Below are 19,029 nucleotides of genomic sequence, written 5' to 3'. Positions count from 1 at the left end.
TCCACTATTTTGGATCTATTAATAGAACCCCCCATCTTTGTAAAAAAGGCACCCTTAGATTTTTTTCCTGATTACGATTAGTGGAGTGTTTTGCTCATTCAAAATCTCGTTTGGGTCTGTTCTTATACTCCAATAGAGAAGGATTGAAGGAGTGACATTCAGATCAATACAGGTGAAGAAAAAATACCACTCGTCCCGTTGGGCATCTGACGATGAGGTCAGTGATCTTCATCTTTTTCAAACTCACATCTTTGTCCTCTTTCCTAGGTTATCATCGCCAATAGCCTAGGTTTCCACTCTCATGCACACCGCCTTCAACTTCATTGTTCATCGGTGCACATCTACCTCCATCTTCTTCGTACCAGCAACAGTAAAATCCTCATCTCTCGCCCCTGCTCTATCGCTTGTCGGCACATATCCACCATCATCTGTGTTGCAAACAGCACAATATCTCTTCCTCTGGTCCGCTCTACTCCAGTCATATCCACCTCTGCTCTCTATCTCCCGATGCTCGCAAAGTGCAGGCTAAGATATTTTAAAATTATAGTAATATTCTATTATAATGTCACATTGAAATTCTAAATATTATTCTATATAATTTGAATAAATTGGGTTACATAGGACTAATATTTTCTGAACTTTCCATAATTATTTTGAGTTATTTTTAACTAGTTTGCTTTCTTTAAATTAAATTAAATATCCAAAATAAATATAAAATCCAAAATAGGAATTAACGATAAAATTCGTTTATTCAATACTTGCTACTTTCGAATTCGATCCTTACTCTATGCTCGTAAATATATTATGAGTCTTTTTATACAGACCAAAAACCTTAAATGACATATTTGTCCCTAATTTCTGTTTTATCATAGATTAATAACTATAAGTATGAAACTCAAATCAAAAGCATTGGAGCCTTAAAATTTTGAAGGTTACTCTCCCTTTCCTCTGCTACTATGATCCCATATGTTGTAGATAAAATATTCTCTAATTATATGGAGGCATCAAGGCTTTCTGTATCATAATCATGTACACTAGAACTCGAGTAGATTTCTTAAAATCAAGATCAAAACTCCACAATGTTAGTTTAGAGTACATATGGGTTTTGCTTTACCACTAGATTTATTAGAATTACCATTCTAATATATCTGCAAAGTATTAATGTTAGTTAAAAATCAAAGAAAAATTAAAGAAATATTAATTGAACTATTTAATAGCGTTCCTTTCCCTTCCTAGTTATTATTAAGTTATGGTCTACTTAAGTTTGTTTCAGATTTTAATTCTTTGTACTGAATATTAAGACTTAATGAAATTTATGTCAACTGGGTTGTTGCAAAAAATCATTTTTACAATGGAGGTTAATCTGTATGACCTAAAATGAATCTATAAAACCCAAAAATTAAAATCTACATTAAATATATGAACCAAAGCAAAATTTGGAATTAAACTTTGTAGGTTCCTCCATATGTTTCCAAAAAAATGATCTCTCATTTATTTCTTTACCTATGTATGATTCGGTTTAAGCATTATAGTTGTATACACCTTTTTGTATTGATTTTAATAATATGAAAATATTTCAGTGAAAAATTTACATGTACATGTGTTTTTTAAGATAGATAAATACGATATATGTAAAAAAATAGGACTTCATCTTCCTCATATAAACCCATTTAAAATTTTTGAACTTGAATTGATATGTCACATTATCAAAAATAAACATTCATATACATATGATTATTATATATAATCCCTGTATTCTGATGAATATTTACCCTTGATAATTCAAATTTCATTCAAATTTGAATGAATATCATTCAAATTTTAATGATATAATATGAAATATACTAAAATGTATTATGAATATTTATATTTAATATTTTAATTTAATTTATTTTAAAATTAAATTAATAATTGCGATATATGACAATCCAGAAGGATTTTCAGGCTGAAATTTTGAGCGTTCTTTCTTTTTCCTTACCTCTTTCCGTTCATATTGTTGGATCTATAAATAGATACTTGGATCTTTGTAAACATTATCTTTGAATTCACTTCCTCCTATATAGGCTGATTGAGAGAGAGTGAGAATTTTGAAGGTCCATCAATGTGTTATTGGTGTTTTGAGTGATTGGGGAGATCAAGAGCGAAGTAGAGAGGATGATCTATATCATGAAAATGTATTGATCCTGGTTGACCATAGGGATCTAAGGGTAGTACCTTTCCATAAATTGGTTTCTCTCCTTCACATCCCTTTAGGTAGACCTACACCCTCATTTTCATCTTCTCATTCTCATCCCCATCTTCCATCATCTTATTCTACAACAACTATCTCTGATCACGATCTCATCACCTTCATCTCACATAAAGACTGTCAATCATTTAGTCCATTATCATCTTCTCCTTCTCAAACCACCTACCAATTTTCAAATCACATATATTAGTTAGATCTTCATCATTTCTACTTCCACCATTCTATTTCACCATCATTCATCCACGTCCACTCACCTCCATTCACCCATTTCATCATCCTATCTTCTTACTCGTCTTCCATGACCATCATTATTTCACGTCTTCATCTATCTCACACTCTCATTTCCATTTGGTCTATCCACGTATTCCTACCTATTCCTCATGTTATTATTCGTACCATCCTTATCAGATAATTATTATCACCCTCTCACAACCTAGTATTCATCACAACACAATCTCCTATTTTATACATATCTCCTCTCATCCCTCTTAGATCATCACATCACATCATCTTTTAAAGAGCATATAACAGTTCCCTGTGAAGACGATCCTTGCTCATCACTAACTAGTCAAATTATTTTATGAGTGAAGGCTTGTAATTATTATTGATTAACTCAAATATCAATGAAAAATGAACACCCTAAATTTGAGTTCCTCATATGGAAATAGTTTATCTGGATCCTCAATTGAAATAATTATATCAAATGAATCATTTGAAATATGAAGAAAAAAGTTACATTAAGCATGATATACAATTATGCTTAACATGTTAAAGACACAAAATTGAGGAGAAAGTGGCTTAGAATGAGAGGAGGGCCATGATTAAGAGACGTTAACATGATTAGGAGGCATTCCCATAATTATAAAAATATGATTTATTGATGATTTATTTAGGTTGTTAGCATCTTATTAACTACCGTCACAAAACACAATTTGCACACACATATATCTTCATTCTATGTTGCGTTTGGTCTCATTATCTTGTTTTTGTATATTTTAGTCTTTAAAATTTACTTCCTACTCATTCTTATCATATTTTTATGGTGTAAAAATTATCATCACACCTTCTTCTGTCTGATTCAATTTGTGTTAATTTTCTATATTGATGGAGGCTCTTTTTGTTCGCCATATTTATTATATATTTCGTCCTCAAAATCTCCAATTATCTTTATGAGAATTTTCAAGTTATTTTATTTTGAAGTAGTTTTTTGAAAGATGAATCATCTTTCATGCAAATGCAAGAGAAATTAAACCAAATTGGGAAATTTAAATATAATTAATTAAAAGACTAAATAGTAAATAATCCAATCGTAGATAAAAACTGCAATTTTAGTAGACATAATCATAATATTTCCTCAAATAATATTCAAGTTTCAAATGGACCATATTTTATTGGGCCAGTCCAAGTAAGCAAAAGGCATACCTTGACGGCTAGTAGCAGAAGCTGTGTTAAAATCAAAGAAAATTCAGCCTTTTATAGATTATGTCTACTAAAAGAAAACCATCTCTTTTGGGACAAACAATCATTTTGGTGGTTAATAGGGCAAAAATGTCTCCACCTTGACCAATTCAATAACAGAGATGAAGAAAAAACAGTATTCAAATATGAAGCAAGATAATATTGTTACAGTGCGGAAAACACTTGGGGAGGTTCTTTGTGGGTAGTGCAAACCTTCCTAATAGAGACATCTCCAACAGCAAAAGTATCGTGGGAAAATGAGTGAATGTCAATATGATTTCTCCACACATGAAACATCTAATACTTTGGAAAAAATATGACAGTCTATCACCAAACTAGTTGAGAACATTCTGCTCCATGCAAAATTCCCTAAAGAAGCCATTTAACCAAATGACCTCATTGATAGCTTCAGTAGCAGTAATATAAACCACCTTTATAGTGGATATTACATTATTGAGCTGTACTATAGCTTTTGTTTGATGAGAATAACATTTCAGTATCAAACTCGCATAGTTCATGAAGGATAAATGCTTATTTAACTTATCTGGCCTATCCACATACACCTCAAATCAATGGTTCATAAAAGAGACAGAATTGCACCTAGTTAGATATTTGAAAATCTATGATGGGCTATTTAAATTTACTTGTGTTGCTGTGGAAATATGTCCTCATTGTAATTACATACCTACGGAACTTGTTCCTTGCAAATTGATGACTTCCAATCCATAAGATTTGCGTAAAAGAAGTAAACCCAACTTTAAGCATGTTAAAGGGTAGGGAGTCTAACACAAAATATGAAATAGGACTCAGATGAGATAGAATTAAGGACTATGAGATATGAATTTGATGGATATCAATAGAGAAGATTTGAATATAATTTATGCTGCCGCGAGGAACAAAAGGTGTTTGTTGTCATGAACACAATCTTCTTGGAAGGCATGCATCTTCTATCAGAAGATAATGGGAGCCAACGTAATCAAATAAATGTTAGATCCATAAGCATCATGGCCTCTTTGAATGAGGACTCATACCCTGTAAACTTGTTCTGGTACATAGAATAACTTCAAATGTTTGGCTGAGTAATTGAACAACCTGATCAAAATATTTTACATATGGATTCAAGTAAATGCCAAGGCACTTTATCCCGGAGGTGTTGATCTTTAATCTATGAAGAGACTATTATACTGTTGGGAATTGGTGAGAATACAAAAATTCTATAACTTGGTCCATGTACCTAACCTAGTTCGGAAATTGGTAGGTCTTCCTGAGGGTATATTACATACTGGATGTAAGTGGATCTCTAAGGAAATATTAGTGCTAATAAAAAAGTTGGCAGTTCAAGGCAAAGTTCATGGTTATCGTCAAAGTCAAACAGTTAACAATGACAAAACCTTCTCAGTAACTTCCATGATGTAGTCAATTAGAATCATTCTTGCCTTTGGAGCACACTATGATTAGGGTGTCTGGGAAATGGATGTCAAGGCTAATTGCCTTAATGGAAACCTTAAGGATAAAAGTATATACATCCTTATTGTTATACATCCAAGGCGTGAAAGTTGAAAAGATCCAATTATGTAATGTAGCATGCTTCCCTAGGTTGGGATATGAGTTTTGATAGTGTGATAAATATTATGTCTTCATTGATAATGAAGATGAGCCATGTGCGTAAGTCAAGGGGTCTTCATTCCTTTCCACACTGCTGAAAAGTTTTGTATCTTTCCTAAAATTATAAATATATCAGTTTTCAAAGTTCAAATGACCATTGTGGACTCTGGATAGTTATGTGGTAATAGTCGATGTAGAAGTCCATTTTTGAGTTGATCTATCTTTAATTTAAATTTTAATACAAATATCAGTTTATTTGCAAACTGGCCATTCGGCTACATACCAGTTGTCTGAAAGTCTACCAATTTGTGGAAATGGTGGACCTAGATACTGGCTTTTCATTTTTAACCTTGGCCTTATTTTAAAGAAGTTTTTTTATAGTATTGCCTAGATAGACAAGAAAAGTTGCCTAGATTCCTTCTGGTTTCAGTATAAAGAGTGAGGGAGGAAAATTACGGTGTTAATTTCAATGTCATTGTAAATTAATTCATCTAAATCAAATAAAATTTGTAATTACCGTCGAGACTTATCCCATGGTTGCCAAACAGATCTTTATAGAGAATTTCGATGACGGAGAAGAAGCAGCGGTAGAGAAAATTGCCTTGGCCATATTGACATTTGCTGATGCTTTGATAACATGAAAGAAAACTCTCTTCCACACTCAATAACAAGAAGAGGTGAGAGGAGTAAAAGAGAGGGAGTGAGACAGACAAAGTAGTTAAAGGATCATTGTCATTGATCACACACTTTAGTATTAACAGTTTGGTTTGTATTTATTCTAGTTGATAATAGTTATTTTAAATAGGTAGTTTCCATAACTTAACCATTTCCATTATGACTAAGTATAATGGGTGTGCTAAGATGTAATCCTATCCGTTAAAGTTCTTTCCTATCTAGATATAATCATCATCATCTATTTCATCCCATCCACCTTTGAACCAATATTGAATCCTATCAGCTAATTCTCAGTTTTCACTGGCTAGTTTTTATCGAAGATCGGATGGTGTTGATCTGGCAGTTGACTGGGCGCCGAGTTACTGGCTCTCTAATCACCAACAAACCTCTCTCCTTTCTCTCTTATTCTTCTTCTTCCTCTGTTGAAACTCGTTGAAGAGAACAACGACCCGAGACGCTACGGTGGAAATGCGGAATCAACTCGGACAAGATAAATGTGTCGGCGTATAGAGACAGAAAACAAGAACCTCTTTACGTCACCGGCGTGCCGTCAACATCCAAGGCTCTCGGTGCAAGGCACTGGCTTCTCGTGTGATGCAGCAGAGCAACTCCTTCTACTCCCAAGTCAAGGGAGTGACCACCAAGGAGTGATGAAGACAAACCAAGGGAGAGAGAGAGAAGAAGAGAGGAAGAGCCAAGAAGAATGAACATAAAACTCATATGCATTGCATTTGAGAACAGGTTTGCCCTCTATATATAGAGGGCCAAGTACAGGTTCAGGGAATGTGAAAGGTCTGGAATATGAAAAGCCATGAGCCTTTTCATATTCCCCAAGCAAGCCTCTTCATATTCCCACAAAGAGACAAGAGGGGAGGGTTAAGCCTTTTCAACTTCCCCTCCATCATTGAGGCTTGACTAGTCAAGCCCCCCCCTCTCCACATTCTCGTAATGGGGGGGCTGACAAACCCCAACATCCTCCGTCTTCGATCACACGGCCCGAATATGAACTCGAGTTAAAGTGAATATTAAGGCCAATAAACCCCTCTCTCTCTCTCTCTGGTGTTCTCCCACCATCTTCAATAACAAAAGCCAAATATGAGCTTGAGATACCGTCAATATCAAGCTCAAGAATCTCTCTCTCTCTCTCTCTCTCTCTCTCTCTGTCTTTTGTTTTTTCTCTCTATCCCTCCACTTCTATCTCTGTCTGCTGGAGGGTATCATTCCCAACAACCGAGGGCTCAGGGGGGAGGAATGCGTCCCTCGTGAGAGTTAGCGCTCTGACGGCTTCGGAAATTTGAGGACGATCCTTGTCGGACTCCTCCGAGCAAAGAAGGCCGAGCCTGAAAACGGAGACGAGGCATCGGACGAGCGCTTCCTTTTTTTCCTCGTCTTGTTCTTTAGCTACACCATCCAGAAGATTTAGCTTCGGGTCTGTAATGGAGATGGCTCGTCGAGGAATTCCCATGGCGACAAAGCCTCTAAGGGTCGAGCTCCCGGTGAAGCCTGCATCAGTCGGGCTCTTCCCTGTGAACAACTCCAGCAACAGTATCCCAAAGCTGTAGACATCCGAGGCCGTGGACGCCTTTCCCCTCGTCGCCAGCTCTGCTCAGACAGAGAATAACAGTGAATCATCAACCCTGAATGGATGAGTGATCTCTTTCTAGGCTAAGTGATGTTGTCCGGAGACCACACGGGGAAACCTAAAGGTTACGTCAGGCCTTCAACTCTAAAGGTTAAACGTAAATCCTAAAACCATTTATAAAAGTGCCAATTGTGTAAGTGGGAGAAAAGATCAATCCATCATTAACTCTGAGCCTTTAAACTACAGGCCATAGGCCCTATAACTTAAAATCCTGAATGGATTGGTGGCCTCCTTTCACTATATGTTAGATATTTTGAGTTTTCCCAGCTCCATAAAAAGATCAGTCGATTACAAAAACCTAGATGAATGCATGCCCTGTAACTGTGGGGTCCCCTCTAAATACGGGTAGAAAATATCAATCGATCATAAACTCTAAATATTAGTCTCTCAACGTTAAATGCTAAATCCGGAAACACTAACTTGATGATTGACCAAATAATTGTCCAAGTTATATTTGGGCGGCCAAAACCAAAAACCCGTTTTCCTGAAGGGATGGTTGAGACATCCTGTTAGCATTTTCTTAAAGGCTATCAAGACCTTACGCTACTCCCTGCCCAGCTTAACCAGAACACATCTAGCAGACCTCTAACCCGAAAACCTAAAATGGATAAGTGATTTCCTATGCATGTCAGGGGATCTCTATCCCTACGGGTTAGAAACAGCCGAAACCGTTGATTTTGAAGGAAAAATTGGAGCGAACCTGGTGCGACGTAGCCAATCGTCCCTTTCAATCCGACGGCGCTTGTGGTGCTGCAGTGGGATGAGTCGGGGGAGACGAAGCGCGCCAGTCCAAAGTCGCTGACGCGGGCGTTCATCTCTTCGTCCAGAAGAACATTTCCCGGCTTGAGATCGCCGTGGACGATCGGAACTTCAATGCCCTGGTGAAGATATTCCAGCGCCGATGCCACATCAATGGCGATGGCGAGCCTCTTCCCAAGTCCCAAGCTCTCATCTTTACTCGAGTCCTCAGGATGAAGCCACTGGTCGAGGGACCCGTTGGGCAAGAACTCGTAAACAAGAGCCATGAACTCGTTCCCCTGCTCGCCGGCATCGGATAAAAATCCGAACATCTTGACCAGGTTCCGGTGACGGATATTTCTCAGCGCCTGGAGCTCCGCCGTGAAGCTCTTGGCCGCGGCGGCGCTGCCCTGGTGGAGCACTTTAACGGCGACGGGCTGCTTGTTCTTCCCGAGGATGCCCTTGTAAACGCACCCGTGAGCTCCCTTTCCGATCACGTTTGCATTCGAGAATCCGCCCGTGCAACGCTTCAGCTCCTCGTAGGTCACGTCACCGGCGGGCGCCGTCGACGACGACCCTTTTCTCTTGAAGATGCAAACGAAGAGAACAGCGACGAAGATAGCGCCGGCGGTGGCGGAGGCGGCCGCGGCCCAGATCTTCGGCGATATTCGCCGTCTGCGGCATGGCCGAAGACCAAATATAGCCGGTTCGCCGCTGCATAGTCTGGGATTCGCAATTAGAGAAGTTGACGTCGCGTTCTCGAAGATCTTTCCGGGGGGTACTTTTCCGCTCAAGTCATTGTACGAGAGGTTAAGTCTCCGGAGATCGAAACTGCCAAGAAACTCCGGCACTTCTCCTGTGAGCATGTTGCCGGAGAGATCAAGCTCTTCAAGCCCAGCAAGCTTGCTCAGCGCCGAAGGAATTTCCCCGCTGAAGTCATTATCCTTTAACAACAGCACCTGAAGGACCTCGCAACCGCCAATGGCCAACGGAATGTCGCCGGAGAGGTGGTTTTGAGAAAGATTAAGCGTGTTTAAGTTCTTCAGGCTGCCTACTGCCGGCCACAGAGGACCGGTCAGGTTGTTCATGGCGAGGTCTAGCTGACCGAGAGAGAAGAGAGAGAAAACCTCTCTGGGTATCTCCCCGGAGAGCCTGTTGCTTGACAGATTAAGGACTTGCAGTCTTTGAAGCCCTCCCAATGTCGCCGGAATGCTTCCGTCGAGCTTGTTTCCCGCTAAGGACAACTTCACCACTCTTCCGAGGCTGCCTAGAGACGGAGGGATTTCTCCTGATAGCTCGTTATCTTCAAGAAGAAGCCCTTCCAAGCTCTGAAGATTACCCAAGTCGGCGGGAATCTGGCCTGTGAGATTGTTCCCTCCCAAGTTCAGCATCGTGAGGTTGACGAAGGCCCCCATCCCCGCGGGTATCGTCCCGCTTATCCTGTTCCTCTCCATCCGCAGCAGCTGTAAAGACCTCGAGAGGTTGGTTATGGCAGCCGGGAAGGCTCCGCCAAGGTTATTATCATGCAATTCCAGCCTATCGAGCTTGCGGCAGTTAGCCATGGCGGTAATGAAGCCCCAATCTTCTTCCCTTGCTGCCTCCAACTGATTGCTAGAAAGGTCAACGAATGTCAAGTTCTGCAACTTGCCCAGGTCTACTTGAATGACGCCGGATAAATTATTCAAAGCCAGCTCCAGAATTTTCAAAGCCGTAAGATTACCGAGGGATGCAGGCACCGTCCCCTCGAACCTATTCCCGAAGAGACTAAGAAACTTCAGCGAAGGAAGATTGTTCCCCAGATCCGGCGGTAACCTCCCCTCCAGCTGGTTAAACCCCAAGTGCAGGAGTTCAAGCTTTGGCAGATTGAATAGCGAGGCGGGTATCCGACCTGATAACCGATTACTGTAACCGTCGAAGACAGCGAGGCTTCTCGCGTTTCCAATCTCCTCAGGGATCTCCCCTTCAAGCTGGTTTTCATACACGTACAGCAAGGTAAGGCGCGAGAGATTGCCCAAGTGTGGGGGCAAGGCGCCGGAGAGCTCGTTGTGGAAGAGATAGAGGGTGGAGAGATTAGAGAGTTGGCCGAACGCTGAGGGGATCTCCCCAGAGAGAGAATTGTAAGCGAGATCGAGCGTGGAGAGAGCGGAGAGTTTGCCGAGCGCCGCTGGTATAACACCGGAGAGATTGTTGGCCGCGAGGTTTAAATAATTAAGTTGCAACAGTGACCCGAGCTCTGGCGGGATAGCTCCGGATAACGTGTTGTATCTCAGACTTAGCCTTTTAAGAGAGAGGAGCGTTCCTAGCTCGGAAGGGATGGGGCCAACCAAGCTATTGTTCGAGAGGTCGAGCTTAGAGAGAGAGACAAGCTCGGAGAGACGAGGAGAGACGGTGCCTGTGAGGTTGATGCCTGAAAGAGTTATCTCCGTCACCGGCGCCGCCGCTCCGTCGCCGCAGATGACACCGGGCCAGCGACAGGCCGACGTGGACTCGTTCCAGCCGTCTATCTCCGACGTCCCTGAATGGAACGCGATCAGCGCCGCACGTTCGGCCGCGGACTCGGCAGAGACTGAGGAAGAAGACGAGAGAAAGAAGTGGATGACGAAGAAGAAAATAGAGAACAGAGGCGGTGACATCGTTCGCCTTCGCCGGTGGGCTTCCAGCTGCTATCTGATTCCCACGGTGTCGTCTTTTTATGCTTGTTTTAAAATTCTATACTGTGAAACTTGGCATTTTTCTAAAGTTTACTCCTTATCATGAAGAGATTGTTAAACTAGTTACTCTCAAGATATTGAAGGTTCAATGGTTGCGTCGCCGTCATATTCGCTATTTAAAAGGCGGCAGGGGCACCACGCGCGATTTGAAGTGTGTCATCATTGCGCTCGTGGTCCTCTTTTTCATGCCCAAGGAGATTGGCATCTTCTTCTTCTTATTTTTCCTCCCAAGATAGTCTCTGAGACCGTAAATGCCGATGTCAAATCTTATAGATAATAGCGATAGGGACCGGTGCGGAGACGGGCGATGTGTGGGGGGGGGGGGGGGGAGGAAGTGTTCGCACTTAAAGATCTTGCTTGATGCGAGGGGATTAGCATAAAAAAATTGTACCTGAGTTTATCGCTTCTTGGTGGGGAGTTCATGAAGCTTTGGGGAAGGGAGGGGTGTTTTAAGTCAACGCGACATGGGCCCTTCATCTGTTTATTGTTTGATGCACAAAGCGGAGCTCAACCGACGTGCGATCCATGACTCCTATTTGCAGATAAGAGGGAAATTCGAGCCATTATTAAACATTGTAACGTGGACTTTAACAACGAAGATAAAATCCCATTAATAATTGTCTTAATCCTCTTAACTATCATAAATTAAACGGTTAACGAGGATTAATTGATTAAGAGTTTAGTAACGGATCCATACAAATTTGTTCAGTAATATCTTTCACATAAAAAACACCCAATATCTGCCCTGTATCCACACATAGCTACATCATCAGCTAGAATCATCAAATGAAGGAGACCATATAGTGCTATTCTGTCCTTATATTTCAATAGGAATATTTGGAATACGTGTTTTAAGACTAGGGATTTCTGTATTATGATCTCAGTATAATTTACCAAGTGATTTTACAGATTTAGGGACTTGCCTATGACTGAACATGGATTCAATAAATAGAATGTATTGATGAATATTGAAGAAGATATGGATTGAGGGATTGTCTTGTGATGTTCCGTCATGTATAAACCTGTGTTTTTTCCAATAATTTCCTTGGTGAAAAAAGTTACAGTTGATACATGAAAGATAATAATCTTTCAATTCCCATTTTTTCTAGCTCATCCACATTGAAATTATCAAAAAATTTAAGCAACACTGCATCATCCTGCTCCAAATTCCATACCTCTGTCCCATAATATATGCTTCCATCATCACTTTCCAGTTGACATGGTTTGTGCCATCTAGGATTGCAGTAAAAGAATGTAATGCTGATTTCCATCCACATGATATCAAGTTGCCCACGTGTAATTGTCAATTAGCAAGTCCTGTTCTGTAACCACTTGCCAGAACAAGTGACAATGAAAAAGACTTACAAGGGGGGTTGAATTTGGGTTTCAAGAATACCATTATTATACCTTATTGGGACTTATCACCTAGAAGCCATTCTGATGGAGTACCATCTAGAAGATTGAGCCCAAGCTCATCAGCAGCCTATTGTGGAGCTCGAGCCGGTGCAAAGGGCCCGAGCTCATCAGTAGCCTATTGTGGAGCCTGAGCCGGTGCAAAGGGCTCAAGCTTCAAGTATTCAGCTTGACGACATGCCTCCATAGTTCGTTTACTTTCTGCACATTTTTTTTGTTATGGACTTTATTGAGGGCCCACGTGTTTTGGCTTCTCGACATCTCATTTTCGTATCTTTTTGGTTTTGTTCGGCCCATTAGGGCAACCCCCTCTATCCCATATAAGAGAAGGTACCCCCTCTACTTCGGCCCCTACCAAGGGCTCCTCTGCCCTTAGCAAGGGCCATTGTGCCCCATATAAGGGGGCACGGGAGTGCCCTGGTCGCTTAGACCAGGAATTATTGAAGTGTTGTTTTGATTCAACTCTTGGTCTCACATAGGAAGAAGAAAGGAGAGGAGGAAGAAGTAAGAAGAGGAGGGAGGAAGAGAAGAAGGTGAAGGAGGGAAGGATGTCATCGGCCACTGCTGCCCACGCCTTTGCCGCCATCACTGGTGTTCGCTTTCAAACAATCGTGTACCATTAGTCACCGACAACGCCCTTAGTAATCGGGACGCATCGCATGATCGCAAGCGCCCATTGCACCCAATCAATATACATGGTGTGGCACTCCCCCGGCAGTTCCTTGGGGCGTGCTGTTTGGGTCCTTGCCTGCCTGTTTGCTGTGTCAGCGCCCCACACTCAGTCAAGCTTCTAGGGGCGACCCCTGTACCACGCAAGGGTTAATGTCAACATGGGTATCAGCTGACACGTCGCCCGGTATTTTTTGGCTCATTAACTGGCCCACCGTAATGCAACCGGGGTCACCCTCGCCGCATCACCCTAGAGCTCGCGCCTCTTGATGCGCTATCCACTAGAGCAACTGTGACATAGCCTCGCCGTAGATCGTGCATTACGTTGTGCCCAATTGTACTTGACTTGCCGACCACGCATTGTCCCCCGCCACCACCACAACAACATGCACTACGCCTAGGTTCACGACCACACTCCCGTGCACACGCTACGCCAAGGGCCTTATGTCGCTGATATTGACACCGCTCGAAGCCACCTCTACAATGTACATCTGTGCCCGCGCCTCGCCTAACATCGTCTGCAGACGCCTTTGTCACATTGCAAAGCCGTCACTTTTGACGTGAGTGCACACTTCATGTCGCGCCACGCCTCGCCTGCCGCTGTTGTAGCTGCTGCCTGTATCCACCATAGCCGCAGCGTGAGCCATTTTGTCGCGCCTTGCACCATCCTACAACCTGCCCGTCGCAGCACTGATAATCATCCCAACCTCATGCCACCTGTCGCCACACAACATCTTTAGCCGTTCCCTCCCTCCAGCATCACGCTCGTGCACCATACCCCGCTGCCAATCGAGTGGCACTCTACCAACTCTCACAAGTCTTTGCTGTACCCGCCCGCACCATCCATGCACTAACGGTTATATTGACGACACCCGACACCACCGACGAGGTATGACATTCCCCTTTGCTCATCGGTTATATTATCTTTTACAGTATACTCTCAGCTGCATTCCACCACGCTCGGGTTAGATTAGGTGAGAGCTTGATGCGAAGCCCTCTAATATCTAGTTTTTTCCCCTAGATTTAGTTAAAGTTTCATGTTCAAATAAACCATGTATTAGTGGTCTTAAGAGGGGACCCTTTCCTAATTGGTTCCCCCTCTTTTGATCCCTCCTTAGGGCCCATTATCCTCCCTACATAAGGGAAGGAGAGGGCGCCCGTTCTCCTAAGTCTCATTTGAATTTTTGGAAAAAAAAAGATCCCGTTTCGTTTTGAGAGTAGGGAGTAGAAGAGTGAAGGGCGGACGGGATGGGGCCGACTTTGGCCGCCCGTCCCGTTTCGGCCCCCCCGTTCCGTTAGGACAGACCGACGGACCCTAGACGGCCGACGCCGTCGGGGTCCAGGTCGGAGGGGCGCCGCCCGAATCGCGGAGCCATCGCCTGAGCAGGGGCCGCAGCCGCCGGACCGCGCGCCGCCGACCCGCACCGCAGCCGCCGAGCGCCGCAGCGCTTCGCCGCTGGAGCGGCCAGCGCCGAGCGGCCTCAGCTGCCCTCAATGGCCGCGGCTGCCGGATCGGCCGCAACGGCAGCAGCCGCCCGCCGCCGCCGCCGGAGCGGCCACAGCCACCGCAGCGGCCGCAGCTGCCCGCAGCCGGAACGTCCTCAACCGCAGCAGCGAACGCAGCCACCGCGGCCGCTGGAGCGCCGCAGCGCCGAGCGGCCACGCCGCCCTCAATGCTCGTGGGTCGCGAGCAGCGGCAGCGGCCGCAACAGCCGCACCGCCCGCGGCCGAGACGGCCTCAACCGCCGCGAGCGCAGCCGGCCGGAGCCGCCGAGTCGCTGCAGCCGCCGCAGCCACCCGCGATGCGCGCGCCGCCGAGTGGCCTCAGCCACCCTCAACGGGCGTGGCCGCCAGATCAGCCGCAGCGGTCGCAACGCCGCAGCCGCCACCGCCAGCGCCGCAGCCGCCAGCGCCGCGACGGCGCCTTGCACGGCCGCCCACCGTGCTGCGCCCGCGCCCATGCCCGTGCACGCCGTGCGCGCGCGCGCGCCGCACTGCGCGCCGCGCCCCGGGCCGCGCCCCACGCTGGTCTGTCCTCAGCCGTGCTGACTCCGCCCATTGGGCCCATTGGGCCCATTGGGCCCACTCGATGATCTGGCTCCCGCATCCCAAGGCGCCGCATCCCGCGCCTCGAAGCGGCGTCGTCGCCCTCCAAATCGCCGCAAAATCCAGCCGCAGCACGCGCCCTGAGGCACTGCAACCGTTCTCTGGGAAGCTCAATCGCCATGCAAGCATCTCAAGGATGCCACGACAGCCCTATGCCCGTTACGGGCCTAATTTAATGGGCCGCCGCAAATCTCGGTGGCCCGCTCTGACCCAACCCCAAGGCCTGTCACCCCGAAGGAGGCCCATTACCGCGGCTCAATATCCTGGCTATCTCTGGCCGCCGACGCCGCTATCTCCGGCTGCCACCGCCGCCGCCATCTTGGCCGTCGCCACCTTCGGTCGCCGCCATCTCCGGCAGCCGCCGCCGCCATTGTTGCTGACCATCGCCGCTCGCTGCAGGACGTCGCCCACGGCCGTCGTATGCATCTGCCAGTTCGCCGCCGTCCTCGTCATCCAGCCGGCTGAACCTACCCGCCCATTGGTCATCAGGTCCACCAACGCCTCGACGACGACCCCGTGGGTGCCGACCAAGTGGAGAACGGTCTCCCTCGGCTTCTGCGAATTGAGGCCCCGCGCAGGACCTTTCCGGGACACCCACCTAGAGCGGGACGTGCAGTCCAAGATGACCGTCCTCCGAGAAGGACGAACGGATCATGGCCCGTCGTAGGACGTCGACGACGTCTGTCCTGCATCAAAGCTTAAACATCAAAGATTACACATTAAGTGAATTCCTGGTCACGGGTTGATCCCATCCGTTACGTGCGAGCGCCAACAGAATTTTTCTGCTCGACGCCGTAGACGCTATTGTCGCTCCAACGAGGGTCACAAGGTCATTATCACCGTCACCAGTCGTCCACCCCAGAGATTAGAGTTTGGCAAATCCCCTCGAGTTGGGACCTACATGTACATCCGCATAGGACATTGCATTTACGTAGCTTCATTTCCCTTGGGAATTTATCCGTCAGACAACAACATCAATGATGTTCGACATCATCTTGGTATCCGAGCATTGTCTCGATATCCATCACCAGACGACGTCCCCGACGACATCCGAAATCATCTTGGTATTAGAGCGTCATCTTGGTATCGATTGGATGACTTCCCCACTGATGTCGGACATCATCTTGATATCAAAGCATTGTCTCGGTATCAATCGAATGACGTCCCCGACGACGTCTGACATCAACCACCCACAGTTGACGCTTGCAGCACTACCTACGCCCATGCCCTAGACTCTGCCGCTGCCTTTGCCACACCCTAGCTGCAGTCGAACTCAACCGGCGGACGGCACCGCATACGACCGCTACCCTCAGGAACGGTGTCCGAACCCTAATCGTGGCTGACACCATTGCGTAGCTCTAGGCGTGACCAAGGCCTACCCACAACTGCCGCCAACAGCACTACCTGCTGCCGTTGCCCTCGTGTTCGCCGGCCTTGCCCTCGCAAAACCATAGCTGCGGCCACCGCCCTCGTGAAGCCCTAGCCATGGCCGCGGCCCTCGCGAAGCCCTAGCTGTGGCCATGCCCTCACGAAGCTCAGCCAGCGGCCGCTGCCCGCGATGCCGCCTATGGACGTTGCTTGCGGCTCTGCCCTCATGACCAGTACGAACCGCCATAGCTCGCATTGTTGTTAGTGACGGGTCATCTACTGCTCAGAGATGGTCGACTGCCCCTGACATTTGCCAAATAGTCGATTGCGACGCCATTGATCGGTCATGTTATTCCCCTTCACCATCGACGATTACGCCGCCTCAAGCACCCAGGTCCGGAGCCACATGTTACACATCCCTCCCCCTTATTTTCAGTATTATTATCTTCATCAGTGCGGTCCTCGACTGCCTTGCTACCTTGAGAGAATTGAAATGTTTGATAGGATTAGCCATTGTCCGTGTTAGTGTAGTTTCTTTGACATTGTTGGATCTGCTCATTCACGTCGATGGTGTGGACGCTGTTGGACGAAGGCCGTTCTCCACCCCATCAGCCCTCAAGCTGATTACTCGGGTCATTGGGAGCCTGCCTCTACTCTAGACCCCTCGCGTCGTTACTCTAGTCCTACCCCTAGACCCACGGCGTCTTTCATATATTTTCATTGATTCTACTTTGCTTACATCACGTCTGCATTGCTGCATACTAATCATACTCTCCTCCCTGTGGTGTAACACGAGCCCTTCGATCCTGGCGTCACTCGTGTTACATCACATTCAACTGCAAAGAAAAATATAAGCACAAAATGAGGTCTCACAGATCACATACTTGCATTGACTCGATCACTGTCGAGCTGATTTGGCTCACTCACCAAAGCAAACAATATCGTACCAAATCAAACTAAAGGTAGTCTTTATTTTAAATTATTTTTCGTTCTAAATAAATATAATTTTTTTCTAAAATTCAGATAACAACTTTTATAAATTTTTTAAATTAGTGAAATTTATAAGTTATATTTTCCTACTTTTCTTTAGATTATTGGAAACTATCATTGGAAACATATATTCTAATCCCAAAAGAGTAGAGAAACTCGTAATTACACTTTTTGACCAATACTCACTTTGTTTCAGTAAGAAACTTATTATAAATATCATTTCTTAAATCATAACATCAAAAAAACATTCTAAACCATAATTTCCACGAATATCACTTTGTGAGCCACTATTGTGGGAAGCTGCTATTTGTGATGGAAAAAGTCATGGTGGCAAGTGATTGGCAGAGTTGGGAGGCGATTGTAATGAACAACTCTAGGTATAACTTTTGCGATAGGATAAAATTTGACACATGGTTGGTGGTTATGGAAAGGTATGCATGTAGGATAGTTTTCTCGATGATAAACTAGAAAAAAATGAGACAAATACATGAAAAATTTAAAACATCACACCAAAATTTTTTATCATTCTAATTAAGGCTCAAGGTGATGATATTATTATTTCTTCAAATCATAGAATCTGGATTGTAGTTCATTGAATCCTCATTGGACTTTGTAGTGTGAATCTTTAAATTCATTGACGTAAAATCCACTTGTAAACTCACCCTCCGAATCCTTAATAAAACATAACTGGCTTGAGAAGTTGGAGTAGATAAAATAATTATAACTTTTAAGGTTCTAAAAACATTTTTACTACTATGAAAGTGAACATTATGAAATAAATAATATTTTCAATCCAAGCATTCACAAAACATCATTCTCATTGCGAGGTAGCAAAGTTAAATCATTCGAACAGTGACAAACCCCAATGTGGTATAATGTTGAACCTATAATGCTCTACTTTATTATAAGACCTCAAAGTATGCGGCATTCTTGTGCAGAGGCCCGCGTGCTTACTGTGGGAACATGTCCGTGTACTGGACTCATGATTGGAGATTGAGTTCTTAAGTGCAAACACTACAAACAAACACTGGGGGGGGGGTGACGTCAACCCTGATATTTAAAACCAATGCCTTTTTGGTGCTTGTGCTTGCCGCCTTCAATGGAGGCAGATCAGGGTAAGGCCGCTCGAGGCCTTCAGAGATGTGCACTTGAAACGCACATGCTGGGTGGCAGAGGTGTGGGCGGCGTGCGGGAATTGCATGGTCGCGCATGCGTTGTGGGGACGGTGCATGCACATCATGCACACTATGTGTGTGGGGTGGGGGGGGATTCTTTTTACTTGGAGACTAAGGCATTGGTGCACAGAGAGCGCTGAAAAGCCAAAAATAAGAGTAAATTGTCCAATCAAAATCCATTGTTGTTGTTAATTTTAGCTTATACAATAAAATATATAAAACCCTAACTTA

At 44.8% G+C, this 19,029-nt stretch overlaps 1 protein-coding gene across 1 annotated transcript; it reads right to left on the bottom strand.

Moving 5' to 3' along the window:
• Positions 1–6,681: 6,681 nt before the first annotated feature.
• LOC144709240 (uncharacterized) lies at positions 6,682–11,051 on the bottom strand. Its single transcript, XM_078582717.1, has 2 exons — positions 8,329–11,051; positions 6,682–7,588 (listed from the first exon to the last, which is right to left on the bottom strand). Exons 1-2 carry the CDS (start codon positions 10,997–10,999, stop codon positions 7,167–7,169), a joined length of 3,093 nt encoding a protein of 1,030 aa, XP_078438843.1. The 5' UTR covers positions 11,000–11,051; the 3' UTR covers positions 6,682–7,166.
• Positions 11,052–19,029: the final 7,978 nt, after the last annotated feature.

This window comes from Wolffia australiana, chromosome 11 (assembly GCF_029677425.1).
Source record: "Wolffia australiana isolate 7733 chromosome 11, ASM2967742v1".
NCBI lineage: Eukaryota > Viridiplantae > Streptophyta > Magnoliopsida > Alismatales > Araceae > Wolffia > Wolffia australiana.
This window is presented reverse-complemented; position numbering and strand designations above follow the sequence as displayed.